The following is an 18283-nucleotide window of genomic DNA, read 5'->3' as shown; positions in this document are numbered from 1 at the left end:
GATGCAATCACTTTTGTTGGCTTTTTAGAAAAGGCAAACATGCCCTAACTGATACTCAGAAGTGTCAGCTGTAAAATTCCACTCTTGACTGCAAATAACAGGGCTGGGCATCAAAGTCTAAAACTTATGGTACCGAGTGAATTACTGATTATCAAGAAATTTCAGATCATTCAATATCAAATTTCAATACCTACAAGTCAGTCTTATCAGCATGGCAAGCTAATAAGCATGTTCCAAAATCTAGATGGGTGATTAACTGTCTAACATGACATTACATATGCATGTTATTAAACAATAGCTCTTTTTGATCAGAGGGGTGTAAGAAGGTAGTGTCTCGGTAACACTAAAATAATGTATTCCTAAATATGTCCTCCGTGTTCACATATTAATGTTTGCACCATAAGCATGATGCTAAACATGTTTTCAGTTTAAAGATTAAATTTGATTTCAATTTAACATACATTTTGTCTGTTAATAATGCTAAAAATGATTCTGATTCTACAGAGATCTAATATTTACTACACAGCACAGACTGGTTGGCTCAAATAAATGTTCTCCAATAGACCTTTTCAATGCCAGATGCTCTACCCTTTCACAAAATAACCCCCAACAATCACAACCGCTAGAATTTATAAAAGGCTTACAAAAACCTCAGGTCATTGGAGTGTAGACGCATGCATAACATACATGCCTCCCATCCCCAGCACACTTCACTACACTGCAACCAAATGCACCGTTTAGATTGTTGACATTGGTTTCCACAAAGGTGGTAAACAAAAGACCCTCTGAAGATATGGAAAGGCATATCTAACAGATTTACATTTCCCTACACTGATTCAAAATAGATTTTTCATAAATTCTGAGATAGTTCTACACTTACTGATTAGTCAGTAAATATACCGTCACATGTCCATTCATTTAAGCCACACTATTGTGGCTTGTAATTTAAAGAGACGATTTGAAGTCAAAGTATCAATACTGGTATCAGTATTGCCAGTGTTACAAACTTTTATGAAAAGTTACACAAGCTTTAACTTTAAGCTCAAAAACAGATAAAGGCAAAACACATCAGAACTTTTCCAGAAGCTGATGTTTAAAACAGAGTGTGCATGAAGTCATCTGAGTGCTTCCACCGACTGTAAGTATCAGCTTTAAATGTGGCAGAAAAATGTCGCCATGGGGAAGATGCTTACATGTTATAGTTATTTTTTCATGTCTTCTGTCACGCTCTGTAGGAACAAATAAGCTCCAACTTTCCACTGTGAAGCATGGCAGCGCAATGGGAAGGGGGTGGAGGAACAGGTGAAAAGATAAAGTCAAGAAGCAGCCCTGACAGGAACTGTGTGTTCAACGGAAAAAGTTTCAGAATTTTATAAATACTGAATGTGCATACATACACACCCACACAGTCATCCCAGAAGTACACAAAGACACAAGGCTGTCGCTCCCCTGTTCACTGATAAGTGTAGAACAGGTATCTCAAGAATCAGACACATGTCAACTGTGCCTTTTATCTCTTTATGAGTTATCTCTCTGTGAGAACGCATGATGTTACAAAGATCCCCCCCCCCTACCTGACTGCTGTCCCACCGCATTCTTTGCTGAAGATTCCTCCCTCTGTTCCTCTTTCTGCGCTTGAAGGTGTTGTAATCCAGTTTTCATAAGCAGAATTCAGCCCCACCAAACCCACTTATTGTAACTGAAGCCTGGTCTCTTGGCTCCTGGCTCCTGGCTCCTACTCGAGAGTGGCTGCACCACAGCAACACGTGAAGAGATTACCCAAGTGCTTAATTCTCCCTAATTTGGGTTCTTGTGCACTCCTAGCTTTTTCCCCCTCTGCTGGGACCACTAGGGTGGGCCACCCTACTACACTCCCAATAGAAAGCAGGATTAGGCCCTTGTGGGGGAGCTCATTCATGCCCTAAAACCCTGAGCCTCTCTTGATCAGAAGAAGGGTTAGGAGAGATTTGTAGGAGACAGCACATCCCATTGAGGATCAGTGTTCAGATTTAGTAAAGCATTTCCGCCTGAACACATGTGCACTCACACAACCCTTTGATTATGAAAGCAAAAATACACTGAGTTGCCAGTTTATCAGGTACCCATACACCCATTTTATCCTGTGCCAGCGCAAGGCACCATATTGGTTTTCTGAGAATGATCCACCACTCAAAAAATCTTAAGTCAGCGAGGTCCTCTGGTGGTCCCTTTCCAGTGATTGGTTACAGGATGGCTGATAAATTGTGCAGGAACAGATGGGCTAGAATCAGCAGTTCACATGCTTGTTAAGTTCTTTCTAATAAAATGGCCAATGACCATGAATGCTGACATTTGTTAAACATTAGGTTAATTATGTTACATTTATTAAACTTCTTAATAGTATATTAATAATTTATTTTGTTTTAGTTATCAGACATTTTGTAACTACAGTCATATGTGCAAATTTAAATACCCCTGGTCAAATTACATGTTTGGTTGAATTTCCTCTACAGGGAACAAAATATGGGATTTTTCGGCAAAAACTCAATAAACAGAAATAAAACATATAATGTGTGTTTGCATTACATCCGGAACCAATATGTTAAATTCAGTAAATAAACAGTAAATGTGCATTAAAATGTACAGAAGTGCATCTTCTGTAGATTAATTTTTACTAAAAAAAAAAAAAAGTAAAATGATAACGTAGATAACGTAACTGCTTTGTGCTAATGCTGATTTTGTAACATTGTGAGTAGATCACAATGGGAACATCGACTATGATGAGTCCTCAAAAAAACAGGCTTTGACTCTGTTTTAAGTCATTAACATATTCAAATAAATCCCTTAACACACAATACAAATGCCAAGTCAGCTAAACTTCAGACCACAATTCTTCTGGATGCTGCAGCATCCTTACATACTTTGGAGGGATCAATGTTGGAATGGGCACCAACTATGGGTCATTGGGTCAAAGGTCTTCTGAACACAATGGCATCTCAACGTATAACGATGGAGGATGCAAGAGAAGTAAACTTCCAAGTTGCAGATAAACCTTTAAACGGCAGCTCCTCTTATACAGAGATATCAGCATATCAGTAACTCCAACATTACCCATCTTTTAGTTTAGACTCAGCCACCTTGTTACTTGAGATCATCATCATCATCATCATCATCATCATCATCATCATCATCATCATCATCACCACCACAAACCATGTGCAGGCAGTCACGCGCCTGACAGGCCGTGCTTACCTTCAGCACTTCCACGGGCACCTGCATGGGCGACTGGAAGTGCATAGGAGCATTGATGGCGGGGGAGGGTGCGGGTAGTCTGGGTGCTTGCTGCTGCATGTAGTGCATGGCCGCTGCCTGCTGCTGTTGCCGCTCCCGCTGCTCCTCCTGCTGCATCTGATCGCGCATGAGCTGCAGCCGTAAGCCAATGCGGGTCGCCATGGCCGGGGGGCGCGGGGGCCGGGCCGCTGCTGCCGCTGCACAGTCCAGCCCGAGAGGTGTAGGGGTAGCTGCAGAGGCAGAAGAGGGGAACAAATGGGGGAGATTTTTTTAAACTGTTACTTACAAAAGCACAGCAAGCTTAAACATAAAAGCAGTAACAAATAGTTTACGACTAAGATGCACATACAAAAGATCTGAAACATCTGCACAGATGCTGACTGAATTGCTGTACATATGACTCATCAAAAGAAGGGCCTTCATTATCGATTGAACCAGCAAATGAGTAAGTTAACTTGATTTATCATTAAAATAATTGGTAACTGATTTTTTTTTTAAAAAAAAGGTCAAACGATAAAAATAGGAGCCTTTAAAAAGCTTTATTTAAAAATATTAACTCACTGCTGCAATAAGCAATAACCATCATGCAAAACTAAACACTGCCAATTCATTGAGAAGGTCAATTTTAAATAATATTTTCTCATAATTAAGCAACTGAATTCCATCAAGTAACCAAGACATGATTGTCATCAGCATGTACAGCATCTACAAAATGAATTTATAGCTTAGTTCTTTGAACTCTAGTCAATACAACATGTCAGAACAAATAATAACATGGCTTATTAACCATATCTAATTCTAATGCCCTCCCCTGTTAATTATAATATTCATGTACACTAATACAATGCCAAAGTATGTGCCAGTATTACAGTGGGGGCTGAATGCACGGAATAAATAAGGCCCAAAGCTGAACAGCATAACGAGATCTCTGATTGGGGAAGTCATGTGAGTGTCATGTGGCCCTCATGTTTTTCAGCACTCATGTGAAAGGCCTTTCCGTGTGGGAAACACCCCCAAAACATCCTCATGCCATAAACCCCTCCCACACCCAACCCCAGAAAGGTCCGCACCCAGTCTCGGCTGGGGACCTGGCGAGTCCCTTACGGGGAGGAGTTCCCCTTTTTGGGTCCACTGTTGGAAACTGATGCAAACAACCATGACTTCGCTGTTTTAACAGCCATCAAGCACAACACATAAGGGCATATTTACGAAGAGAGGTGCTAATTACTGATAGTCAACTGACAGTTCGCACCAATTTACTACTAAAAACTTCCACGCAAATTAGCACAGGCGCAACTTTGTAGTTGACATATGACCGGTGCAAATTGCACTAGAAAGGAGAAAAAAAAAAAGAATAGGTTCTAGGTTCAAACCTTGAAATATTTACTAATTTTCTCTGTATTTTCATTTAGTAAGGTATAATATTTAAAAAAAATGTATTACTGACTAAGACAGTATGTGATTATTTCAACATCATGAGAAACAGTTTTTAGAAAATATGACATGAGAAATGTGAGAAAGTTAAGTGTTTGTTTTTTTACTTTCCATTTTAAACACCTGCCTGATGACAGCTGGGATAGGCTCCAGCACCACCTGCGACCCTGAGGAAGAAGAGGCTTAGAAGATGCGCGTGTGTGTTTTCAACACATGCACATGTTCAGCTGGTGCGATGAGCTGAACCTCAATCTGTGCCAAGTGTACATGGAAACCATGTGATGTTTACAGTAAACTGTTCAACAGTTAACTATTTTACCCTGTTTAATTATTAATGAGCACACCGAAGTGTATTGAGAACTATTTCATTCTGACATTTCTGCCATGCTTACAAGTGTCCTGAAGCCACTGTGCAGAAACAATGAGGTAAAGAGCAGCTTTAGTCAAGCAGAGATTACAGAATGAAAGATTATCAATAAGTGCTTTTAACATTTGTCAGATCATTATTTAGGCAAAACCTGTTCTTTATTGTGTTTAACACCCAAAACAATAAAGAGAGGCTGTTTAAAACATTGTTTTTCTAAAACCATTGGGTTAATCTTTTTAAATTCCCTTCATCAAATTAAAAGCAATGTGATATCAGTTTTTACAACAGGTTTTTTTTCCTTTCATCAAAATGGAGAAATACTACCAGCCTTGGTCACATCTGAGCAAGTGCTTTGGTACAATAATCTCCTCTCAGTATTCTATGCCTATAAATGCATATATAATGTGGCAAGTGAGCTGTGGCTGCCCCTTTGGTCTTCATATGTACTGAAGTGTCATTGCACCTATTTAGTAAATTGCAAGTCACTTTAACTCACTTTAAAATCAAGTTTGTGCATATTGGTGAATGTGTCAAAATGTGTATATTTGTGAATATGTAAAAAGCTCAGTTTTTGAATTTAGTCTGCTAGACAGGTGTAGTGTACATGGCTATACTGGACCTGGGATGGCTAGGACAAGCAAACACGACACCAGTTAAGATGTTAGCATTTTAGCACTGGCTGTGGTGGGAAAGGAAAAAGGCAGAGGGAACCAGGGCTTGCAATGGAGAAAAGCTTATTGTACACAAGGTACAATAAGCAAGGCAGCTCCTATTGAGATAGCACTGAAGCAGCATTTAGCCCACAGTGTACATTTCAGCGGCGCACTGGGGAGGGGGACACACTGCCGGCTTTGTGGTGCTGGCTGGTCAGTGGACACTCTCAGGCTTTGTCACCAGGGCTGTGGCCAGAGCTTGAATCCAGTCCAGCAGATGCTGAGCTCTGGGACCGACTGGCTCTAGAATAGTGGACACACAGCTGTACTGATTCACAGCAGATCAGCCTTCAAGCCTGGACCACCTGGGGTCGGGCAAGTAGATAACAAGGTGTTACGTTAGTGATGTTTATCCAATTTAATAATAACCAGCAGTAAGAGGAACATCAGTCCACTTTAGGAGTGGTAGGAGAAATAATGCTGTGCACAGTCTACAACTGATTGAAAAAGCTTGACTGCTTCAGGCCACACCATTAAAATAAAGGTTCCTAAACAGTTCTTGGCTTGGATGTAATTAAACTGTGGAAGTTAAAGTGTAAAGTTTCATGCTACACTCTTCCTGCATGTTACTTTTCTCCCCCACTTACAACCTTTGTGTAAATGTATGTAGCAGAAATAGTCATAATTTTTACATGACTATTTTTCACTCTAAACAGGCTTTGTGTTACTGTGTCTTTAAGACTGATCTATGTAAATGACATCTGTTCTGATTAGCTGCCCTACACTGTGCCTCATTCAAAAAGCTGTCCAGACAGAACAATGAGGTTAAGATTAGGGTTAGGTTTAGGGCCAGGGTTAGGGTCAGGTTTTGGGTAAGGTTGTGTAAGGTTAGGTTTTGCATAATGGAAGTAACATCTACAATACATCTACTTACTGTGAGTAATGTATTAACAGAACATCTACAAGGTGTTTACTTCAATGTATTCAGATGCTTCACTACTGCTATTTCACTGATGTTGATGATAATCGGTTAGGAGTGGGTTAATCATCTACAAAAAGGACCACTTCAAATGAAGTGTTTTTTCAGTTCAATTTATCTATACGGACTGTGTGAGCTTGTGGTATGAAAAGGTGTTTACATAATACATCGGATAAAAAAAATGAATAAATCAAATGTTCTTTGAGAGGCTGACAGTCATCCATTTCTTATCGGTCATACAATAGCCAATAGATTCTGTGTAAAACTTGTGAAGATGCAAAACACCTCAAATGTGCAATAGCAATGAATAGTGATCTAATTAACACACCAATAAACCAAATCACCAACTTCAGTGCTCAGATACAGTGTCTCAATGCATATTTCTAGTTGAATTCCGAGTCTGCCCACATTTTTCATAGCTCATACAGGCACAGTTAGCTTTCGTAGTCTGCCTTCCGTCATGACGCTGCCGTGCCGCAGAGAGCTCTCCCACTCCACCCCTATGGAATGCCAGGCTTAGAGTGCACTCCATGCCAACACGTTCAAATGTGCTAACTCGAACAAGTTAGCCATTGTCAGAGCAGTCTGCGATATCACAGCGAGTCTACATCAAAGGAGAGGAGAAAAAAAACGCCTTTATTTATAATACGCCATGCCTGGAGAGGAAAAGGGCCAGGCAGAGGTTAAGAGTAACACGCACACACACACACACCCCTACCAAAATACACAGAGCTGTTTAAGAGTGTTAATGTGCCTTGCTTTTTTTAGCTGCCAACACTTCCATGTTCAGTAGTGCCTTTTAACAAGCCCGGCTTAATGCTGCTAAATCTGGGGCTGCAGTTAACTGGATTGTGGGTAATAGGCAGCAGCGGTTGCCATGCCAAGAAATGGTGCTGCCCAGTATGCTGATCTAGTAGCAGATTTCTTTACCCAACAGAAAGAAATAGCAAACCTGGTTTCAGGCCTGCATTAAAGGCGAATTTCTACCAGCAGCGGCCAACACGGACAAAATGCACTTCACACGCTTCCCTATCATGATATTAGCATGAGCAGTGGGACAGCACAGAGTTCTTCAAGGGTTACTAAGAAGGCACTTGTTAGGTATAGGATCATGACAACTTAAAGTACCATTTGAATACTCAAATACTTCCTTAGAGTTCTGGAAATGTTCTTTTTAGCTACCTTTCTAATTATGCTACAGTTGCCTCCATTAAGTTTTGATGATCAGTTATTACTTTGTCTACTGCATCAATTATTACTCCTCTTCTTAGCAGTAGTAGTAGTAGTAGTAGTAGTAGTAGTAGTAGTAGTAGTAGTAGTAGTAGTAGTAGTAGTATCATTTTATGAAGTCTACATGAAATAACGAGTGATTTGACTGAAGATTCTACAGAGAACCTCTTACAGACAATGCTGTACAAAAGTCAGACACCACTCTTCACATATTGAACTACAGTAGATATTTCTGAGGAGATCAGACATGAGATAAACCTAGAACTTAAATTATTAAAAACGTATAGAGAAAGTGTGACTCCCAACAACTGTGCAAGACCTGACAGACCACCAAAACAATTACGCCAACAATGATAATCAGATAAACTATACTTAAGGAGAAATTCAAGCTCCACTCTTACTTCAGATCAGCAAAAAATCCACAGCTTGGAGACAACACCACTATGGAACTGACAGGATGTGTAGCTGTCAATAAGCCGTTACTGAGAAAATTAAAGACACAAAAAAAAGAAGAAAATTTGCAAATCAAACAAAGAAGATGCTCGTGTTCAGTGTTCTCAGAACAATGAACTGACCAGCCCAGAGTCTAGACCTCAGCATCACTGAACAGGTTTGGGATTTCATGAATTTTGAGAAGCATAAATAAATAAATAAATAAATATTCTACTGAACTTTGGATATGTAGAAAATATCCTTGTAGTTTTCTTTGAAAAAATGAAAGCAAGTCTACTGAAAAGAACAGAACCTAAATACTGATAGAGCCGATATTTAGTTGTTGAGACGTCCTCTGTAAATTTCTGTTTTTTGCACACAGAAAAATGAATGACTAATTCATGACTAATGACCCATTAATTACTGATTTTAAAAATTGACTGTTTAGCTCTTGAAAGAACCTTTCAAACCTTGGTTTTTTTTTTATTGTTTCAAGTATAATGACCTTATATTAGGCACTATATATAGACATTAATGCTACAAGTATACATACTCACCATTTTAAGAAGCCTAGCAGGAAGTAGGAAATAAAATGGAGTGCTTTTATTTTACAGTCTGGCACAAGTTTTGTGCTAGATGTGTCCCAGCTTGTTCAGATTTCACTCCCTCATTAAAAAGTTGGCTAAGACACCCAGCTGTTCCCCATGGGCTCAGGAAGGGTAGCTTCTTTTCTATGCCAATGTCTCCCTCTTTCACTCCCTCCCAACCCTGTCTAGCATAGCAGTGAGGCAAGTGGTACCAAAATAACTCCCCTTACTTTCTGTTCCTCTTTTCAGGGACGCCCTGTTCCTCTGGGGTATCAGACAGTTCTAACTAGGAGCCAAAGGTCCAGTCAAGCATGGAGTCATGTTTGCAGTGTGCAGAGAACTTTCCGTGCTCAAGGCAGACTATCCAGCAGGTACTAACCACACTTGTATACAAGATCAACACCGGTCAGGTCTACACCCTGGAATGATCAGACTGGGTCCCAAGCGAGAGGATAATTCATTTCAATGCATTTCTCACTTCACAACCCAACATCCCATTTCCTTCCTCTTTTGTGTCACGCTAACCAGAAGCCTAGAACGATGCTAAGAACAAAAGATTAGTGCAACACTAAGCCAGAAAACCCACGTTAATGGTGCTGTAATTCTACTTCTAATTAATTTCTAATTAGGTGCCAATGAGAAATTTGGGAGCCTTTAATTTCCAGAAATTATGGTTACGACTTGAAGTATTTAATCTATAAACCCTTAAGCTTAATTCATTTATGAGCATTTTTTTAAAAAAGCAATGGCTGGCAGCAATAAACTATGTACATCTTTAAAACGATTCCCAAATGCTTTACTGAAAAAGAAACTAGGAAGCGAAAAGCAGCAGAAGAATTTATAAAATGCTGACTAATTAGTGCTGATTCACTGATTATTACTATTTATTCAAGTAATTGTGACAGCCCTAAAACATAACCACATAACTTTGCCAAACCGCAGCTGATGAACTGCCCTCAGTCAACCCTGGGGCAAAGCACTCTGGGGTTTTCCAGGTATGCTTTAAGAGACCTAAATCAGTGTTTAGCTTGACTCATTACTTCATACTAGCTGGTGGAATTTATCCCGGCGTTAGGGCTGTCAACATGGCTTGTGCTGGGAACGGAAGCTGTAATGCCTGCATAAGACATGGGTTGACTGCAGAAGCTGGGAAGCTTATCAGAAAGACATCATTATGTAAACCAAAAAAATCACACACAACGCATTCCACTATTTAATTGTTTTGAATATGAGCAAAGTATGAAGAGAATTAGACTTACTGGAGACTAAAGAAATTGCTAAAATGTCCTGTCAAACAAAGCCAAACACTTATCATTTTCAACATGTCCCATGATTCAAATTCCCCAAAATGATGCGACAATCATGTGCAGCACAGTCATACCACCAGGAACTCCCATCAGAGTAGCAGTGACCTCACTACCGGCTTCAACATCAACATCAACATAATACTGCATATGATCTTTATAACTTCTGCTTTTATAGTAGGTAGAGTGAGTTTGTTGTGTCTTCACAGCAAAATAGAGAACTGTACTTTAGCAAGCAAGCCAGTTTCATTTTTCTGTAAACTTGTCAATTCTATAAACTGTTATATGTAAGAATAATGGACTTTCATGCTATGCAGCACCAAACCACTGCAATGCACTTTATACATCTTTGCAAGAGTTTAAAAACAGTAAATAATATAAAATACTCAAATATGTGGCAACTTCAGTAGTATAGTCCATTGTAGATGCTTTTTAAATTCACCTCAATTTTCACAAACCCTAACCTTACCTTCCACTCAAAACATAATACTCACCCATAATACTCATATCCTTGGTCCTAACCCTCACTCTGGTCAAAATCCCAAACCTAACACTGATGATGATCAAGTTTCACCAGATAGCTTGTTAACTATTTGAACATCTGTAGATCATCTATGAACTGCTGTCCAAATAAAATGAAAATAAATGTACTGTTTGTAATCTCAATAAAATGATCAGTGCCAACTAGTGCTCAAGGGTCATTTACTGTGAAAACAAATCTGCATGAGAAGCAAAATAGATGTGTCGACCAAGATCCAGACCAATTTCTGCTGTTGATATCCAAAGTTAATACTGTAGACCGTCAGTGAACCTAAGCAAGAGCACACTGCTGTATTTTCAACCATCAAAAATGCACCTCTAGTCCAGAGTTTAAAATACTATGAAAAAACTAACCTGAAGTTTCAGTTCCAGTGTATTCTCAGACCACACTGAATGAACTTCCTAAGGTAGAGGCCATACCATGAATAATGAAGATACCAGATGGAAAACTGTTAAACTCACCATGTGCAGACACATTAGACAATCAAAATGTCACTAGAAATGACAAAAATTCCAACGTCTTCACAAGACCGAAATCTTAACAACAAAATCCCCCCCCTTAAGCTGTTGCTAATTGTCAGGTGTACTGATGTAACTGTTACTGCAGTAACTGCGTTCCTGGTACGTTACCAAAGATTGCTTAAAAAAAAACTCCTACAGTTAGGCCATGCTGGTTAACCCGTGTGCACTTCCAACGCACTTGCTTCCTACTGGGTTCAGAATACTGGTACAGTATTGCTTTTTGACCTCCATTGTCTTCAACACAGACGACTAAGCGCATTATATTTTGACCCCTTGGCTTTGAATCAAAAGGCCTTTGTTCACAAAACTGCTGTGCTCAAAGCAGCTATTGAATTTCTAATGGTTTTTAAATCATATTATACAATCTAATAATGCAAAGATTACAAGATGCAATCCTGAGTTAGATTTTACTGCAGTACATAGTTTGTGCTATGTGCAATGATTCTCCTCAAGATATATAGAACAGTCAGCTCCTTAACAGCCCTTTTAGATGAAAACAATGCTATAAAGACTTTATAATCGCTTACTTTAAACCCTCTTAACTGCAACCTGTGCAGAAATGTCCCTGTGACTTGTCCACGACTATGATTCATGTAGGGCAGCAGATCCAAAACCAGCCAAAGTCTAAATAAGAAATCTGAACACAGTCCCTAACCTAGCCAAAGCCTAACCAAAACCCAATAAAACCCTTACAAATCACAAGTATTGCTGGCCAATAAATACAGTGTGAGAAAATTAGTTATTCCTCACTTGTAGCTGACTGAAACAAGCACAGAAAATCAGTCAGAAGTGCAAATTCTATAAATATTCGATTGATGCTGTATGACTTTGTAAGCAGGAATTAATATGATTATAATTTTATTAAACTGTGTTGTAATACATAAACTGCATCTTCATTTTTTGACAGTGAAACAAATAAAAAAAACTGTCAATACCTAATGTAAATGTAATGTATTACTATGTAATGAAATATGTAATTATTTCATTACAGTCGAACAGGATAACGTCTAAAGGCGCACTTTTCACTGACCGTAGCATTTACTTATAAATGTCCCTTGGAAATGTCCAAACAGAATCTCCAGTGGGTTGAGCCGTGGTCAGAGACCCAGATGAATGGCGCATTCTCCGCAGCCTTTCTACGTCTCTATTTATTTATCTCGGACGATGTGTTCACAATTACCTCTTTGTGCAGAAAGTGCTGAAAGTGATCCGGGTATCTTCCACGCGCTGTGCTCTACATTTCCCCGCGCCGGGCCGAGGGTGGACCGAGAATCTGGAAGAGAAGCACAGAGTATGAGAAGAGGTGGTGTGAGTGACAGGAGAGGCCTCTGTGAAGGTAGTGGAGTAGGTGATCAAAATCCTGCGTGGTTACAGACACACAGCCCCTGACAGAGGTGAAAACAGCAACAGGTGCATGGCAACAATAACATACAACTTATTTATAGAGGCTATTTTTCCACACTACGCTGTCTGTGAGAGGCTACACGTGGCAAAATGTCACACATTAATAGTAGCCTACAGAAAACAATTTCATGCTTCTAGAGTCAAGAAAACAATGACACGGTGACCCAATGACAAAAACACAATATTTCATGTTAGGCTTAACTAAACACGTTCAAAGGAAACATATTTAATTCTGAGAGCTGGCTGATTAGAGAGCGCTGGCATTGGTAGAAACCAGCCAATACTGTACTACACAGTCAGTGATTAAGCCGAGAGGCAAAACAGATGGTCAGGTCATCGTGCTGGCATTTAGGGTTGGGCGTTTTTGTGAGCGTGTAGCCATACTGACGATGCTGATGTTGCTTAGATGATGCCTTAGATATGAGCTTTGTCCATATCCATACAACCAAAAACAATACTGGTATAAAAACCATGACCTAGATGTATTTCAAACTCACTAAACACACAAGAAGAACCTATACTCCCTTACACAAGTGAAGTGTGCAAAAACAAAATGCGTTTACAAATAATTTCACATTTTTTCCACATGTAATTGTTAAATACTTTATATTCAGCTCCAAATCACATAGCAGTTTATCCAATAAAATGTGTTTTGGTCTACTTTGTTTACTCTAAAACAAAGTAGTCATTCAACCGCATGGCTCATGCCTGATATCCAATTATGCCTAAAAAAATAAACAATCTAAAGAAATTAATTAATGAACAAATAAAAACAAGCTGAGCTGTACCGTATGATCCACAATGCACCACAGCAACCAAGCACAACTGAAGAATAAACACTGGCAATGCTGCTGAAAAGCTGGTAAACCGCTCTTATTTACTGCCGAGATCCAGTGTCCATGCTAGCGGCAGCTTGGGTCCTCAGATCCACATGCACCCTCCTGCTGTCCAAACACAGCTCTGAGAGAGCTTTCATATCAGCACTCTTTAAGGAGTCTGCGCTCCTGGAGAGACAGCCACAACCGCTCGTGACCCGGAGCCACATGGAGAGAGAGAGAGAGAGAGAGAGAGAGAGAGAGAGAGAGAGAGAGAGAGAGAGAGAGAGAGAGAGAGAGAGAGAGAGAGAGAGAGAGAGAGAGAGAGAGAGAGAGAGAGAGAGAGAGAGAGAGAGAGAGAGAGAGAGAGAAAAAAAGAGAGAGAGATAGAGAGAGGGAGAGAGGCTCACAGGGAAACCCTTAGTCATGAAGACTTGTTGTCTCCAAAGCTCTCTTCTTCCTCCGCCTCCACTTCCCCTAAATTACTCAAGTGCTGTCCGCTATCCCCAGACAGGAACAATAAGGTCCCTTTGGTTTCCCGGACCCCTTTCCTAGAGTGATCTTCCCTCTTATCTGAGGGAACTACTGTGTGTCTTGAGGAGGCTGGGGTGGGCATCTGCTGAATCACTGGACAGAATGGATGAGCAAAGCACACACTGGGTGAATGTGTATGTTAGCTTATATACATGCAGCTATAAGCTAAGGCCATGTAGGTAAAGTGAGGTTAGGCAATACGGCAAATATATATCATCAATATGTACAGTCTTTTGCACATGTTTAGGCACCCCTGGTCAAATTACATATTTTGTTTTCCAATATGTACACATCTTCTTTAGAGAAGACACTTTTGCACATTTTAATACAAATTATGGTTTTAGACTGCAAATCCACAGCCGTACTGACCGGCACTCCTCTATGTGATGTTTTTTTCCTCCATCTCTCGTTCCTCCCATAGAGTCCTATTCATTTTCACCCAAACCCCAGCACTGATTTTCTCTGTCCAACAGACACCAACATGCATGTACTAAATCAGGGCAGATCCACAAGTTCTAATCCACAGTTATACTGACCCTGTGTGTCGTTTTTTCATCCCTCATTCCTTACACAGACCCATTCATTTTTAACACGTAGCTAAAACTTGGTAGCTCCCTACGATAAACTAAATACACACCCCATACACCATGGCAACTGCCTAGCAGTAATTCAGCAATAGCATGGGATACCATTGCATTTGCCTAGCAACATTTTAGCAACCACCTGGGATATCATAGTAACCACTGTGTAAGCATTCTCCGCTTCCCTCAGGAAAGGCATGTTTCCAGTTGTTTATAAAGTTGCATTTAACATCTCAGGAAAAAGAAAAAAAAAAAGAAAGAAAGAAAAAAAAAAGAAAAAAAAAAAAAGAAGGAAATCTGGTCTGCGCAAAAGGTAGATATTGTGCACTATAATTTGCAGAAAAATGACATCTGTTCCTTTTAAAGGATGCATTAACTTATTTTTACTTCAAAAATTACTAAAACAATGAAATTTGACCAAAGATCTTCAAACTTTTGCATGTGATTGCACATTTTTTGAGGTTTGCAAGCAAGCTGGAACAAAACTGCACCAGCAAAACTGCTCAGTTTTTCATAAACTGAGCACAAAGTGTGTTTTTTTTAATTAAACACAAAAATAAACTATTTAAGAAGGAACGGGAACGTGAAATAAATGAACACAAATGTTCATTAAACACATTAATGGTCCAAGCTTCTTTTACACATTTCTATGATTTAAGAATAACTCAGCCACTTTGTGACGTAGTCCTTGTAATTACTAGGCCCGTCATGATTTACATTTTATCTGATGATTCATTTCCATATCCATAATACCAATGAGAAATTAGTCCTTTTTTGTTAACTGTATGCAGCTATTAAAGCCTAAATGGCCAAATTGGCTCACTAGCTGTCTTGCTTCATAGCTTTCGAGACTTCTTTTGATAGGTAGCTCTCATCTGATGACAAACACAGCTTGAGCTCAAATGAACAAACATTACTCACTGCCTCTAAATATGTTAAAGCACCAAATCAGAACTGTTTTCATAAAACCCATGAAGAGTCTCAATACATCTGTCTGCAATCAGGCAACTGTTTATAGCAGTTACTGAGCAGTAAGTCTTACGATGCAATAAGCCTGAGATTTGAGGGAGTATGATAATGGCAAAATGGACTGACAACCAATCAGTGGCTTGTTACACTAAACAGTTACTATACATTGACTGGCCTTGTTTAAATGGTCTAAATGTTTTTTTAATCTACTTCTAGAAGTGCTCTATTGCTGATACCCACTGCCATGATGCAATCAACAACAAGCTATATCAACAACAGTCTCTTTATACTGACCACCCCCACTAAAGCGCAAGGGAAATTTCCCTTATGAGTGAGCACTGAGCTTTGCGTGCAGAGGGCTAAAATAAAGGGGAAAATGAAACGGCTGGCTTGCCTCTGCTACAGCCATAGAACCACATGTGATAATGCATATGAATGTCATGCATACTTCTTTTGCCTGAGGTTGAAGACCTCTGTGTGAACGACAGCAGGCTTAAAATGAAAGAAACAAACCCAAACTGTGTTGTCTCAGACTTCCTCTTTTCTACCTAAGGAAACAAAAGTTGCTCAGCACTGACCCCTCACAAGAGCAGTTTCTGTTAAGATTATCCTATAAAATACAGTGTAACACACACACACACACACACACACACACACACACACACACACACACACACACTTTGTTCTTACAAACAGGGTCAGATATGACCGTAATGACATTGTCACCACCTAGTGGTTAACTAAACTAACCTGAGGCAAACAGAGATGTTTCAAGCTTTCTTTCATGCTGCCTTTACCAGTTTTGGGCTAAAACGTATTAAATTCCATGTTATCACTCTGTCTAATGGAAAAAAAGGTGTTTTATCATTCGTGTGGTAAGGATGCATTTGCATGGCGAGTGCTCATAACCGTCATGCTTCACAGCCTGTATCATTTTCACAACATTTCCACTATTAACTAGGCAGCAACTCTTACTTAAAGCCATGGACCTGAAGTCGCAGTTTACTTCCTAGAAACCTCACTGTGGTTTTCATGAAACTGAGCCACTGATATTTTCAATTTATTCAATAAAACAAATGCTAGAAAAGTGACTAAATATTTTACAGTCTATTTTACACATAGTCTTGATAAGGATGAAGACACAACCTATGCCTCCATCTAATGTCCTGCAGGCCTAGCTATGGGATAGAAGCACATGCCACAGACAGAAAAGGAAAGAAAAACCAGCTGATGGAGGGGGGTAATTTTTAAGGAGGAAGCTAAAAGGTCACTTACAAGAAATGAGCATTTCATAATGCCTGACTCACGGTCATTCTCTGATGGCTTGGGTCATCGTTTGCCTATTGAAACCAAAGCCAAGCTGCCCTTTTTGGTGACATTTAGGCAGATGGGCATACATACTGTCAGACAGACAGACAAGCACATCAGTTTGTGAAACAAGAGTACTGTTAAAGACTTGGGCAACATTGCAGTCTGTTTCTGTTAGGACTGCACCTTTACAATACGATATGCAACACAATACAAGCACCACTATTAAAACAAGGTATCAAAATTCAAAACTAATGATGCCAATAAATACTTCAATGCCATGAAAAATCTATCACTGAATACCAAATTTCAACACCCAAGTACTCAGTCTTGTCAGGGACGGTCAGCCAGTAAGTTCCTAAATCTAAAGCGGTGACTGGCAGCCAAAATAATATGCCATAAGCAAATTAATAACATCAGCAGTCTGTTGAACAGGTAAAAATACAAGTAAATATACCAGCAGTGTTGTATACTGGGCACCATAAGACAAAACTATTGTATACTGTCATATGCTGGGATTATTCCGAGACAGACGACACAACATTGTGACCGAAAACATAGTTTGGCATTTTTTTTACCACAGCAAAATGTAATGTTTTATATAGAATGTTTTTGTATTCAAAAGGAGGTATCAAAAAAAGCGTAATTCTGGAATTTATATCCAAGTCAAGATAGTTACTGGTATCATATAGGAATGGGAATCTCTAGGCACGTCACAATTTAATTACAGTTTGGCTAAGACGCCAAGATGCCACTGTATAATGATTTTCAATGCTTCTGTCATTGTCATTAACAACTGACGTTTACTAAGTTGAATTTGAACGTAGCCTAAACTCAGCGTACTAGTTAAATCCGCAAGCTGCCGAAATGTGTATAGTATGCCGCTAATGCGCTTGGTTAATCAGAAACCATGGCTTAAAAAGCTGCATACTTGGTTGTTTGCAAAGGAAATAAAGAATAAAGTTCAGTTCAACGTGTATATATTGTTTTCATTAACACTGGATATTTGTTCCGTGGAGAGGAAAAAAAAAAAAAAAAAAAAAAGCGCCATGTCACCATGTTAAAGCGATGAATGCAATTAGTTAGTAGTTACTAGTTAAAACATGACTAATATTTGTGGTGCAACCAAACTTGGAAAAGGCATAGTTTGAAACTGGAGTTAACTAATGACTTGGTAAAGACTTTATGCACAAACTTAAATACAAACGACTGCAAAATCGGTAAAACTCAGTCCAAAACAATGTAGAGGGGTAGACCTGCAGGACCAAGGCTTAGCACACCTAAATGTTGTATTAGTAGTAAATCAGCAGGATGCACTGCTTCCTCATAATACTTAAAAAAAAAAAAAAAAAAA

General features: G+C 39.4%; 1 protein-coding gene across 5 annotated transcripts in view; it reads right to left on the bottom strand.

Moving 5' to 3' along the window:
• tfeb (transcription factor EB) overlaps positions 1–18283 on the bottom strand; it is a 45684-nt gene that overhangs the window by 16312 nt on the left and 11089 nt on the right. For 3 of the 5 annotated variants that reach the window (XM_017694726.2, XM_017694728.2, XM_017694727.2), the window contains exons 2-3: positions 12499–12591; positions 3232–3500 (exon numbers count right to left, since the gene is read on the bottom strand). In XM_017694726.2, coding sequence (XP_017550215.1) covers positions 3232–3432 — 201 coding nt within the window. In that variant the 5' untranslated portion in view covers positions 3433–3500; positions 12499–12591. Of the gene's footprint in view, positions 1–3231; positions 3501–12498; positions 12592–13510; positions 13747–18283 lie in introns of those variants that run through there. The other 2 variants (XM_017694729.2, XM_017694730.2) reach the window with 2 other exon arrangements.

Source organism: Pygocentrus nattereri, chromosome 21 (genome assembly GCF_015220715.1).
Source record: "Pygocentrus nattereri isolate fPygNat1 chromosome 21, fPygNat1.pri, whole genome shotgun sequence".
Lineage (NCBI taxonomy): Eukaryota > Metazoa > Chordata > Actinopteri > Characiformes > Serrasalmidae > Pygocentrus > Pygocentrus nattereri.
Note: the sequence above shows the minus strand (reverse complement) of the source record. Positions and strands in the feature narration are given on the sequence as shown.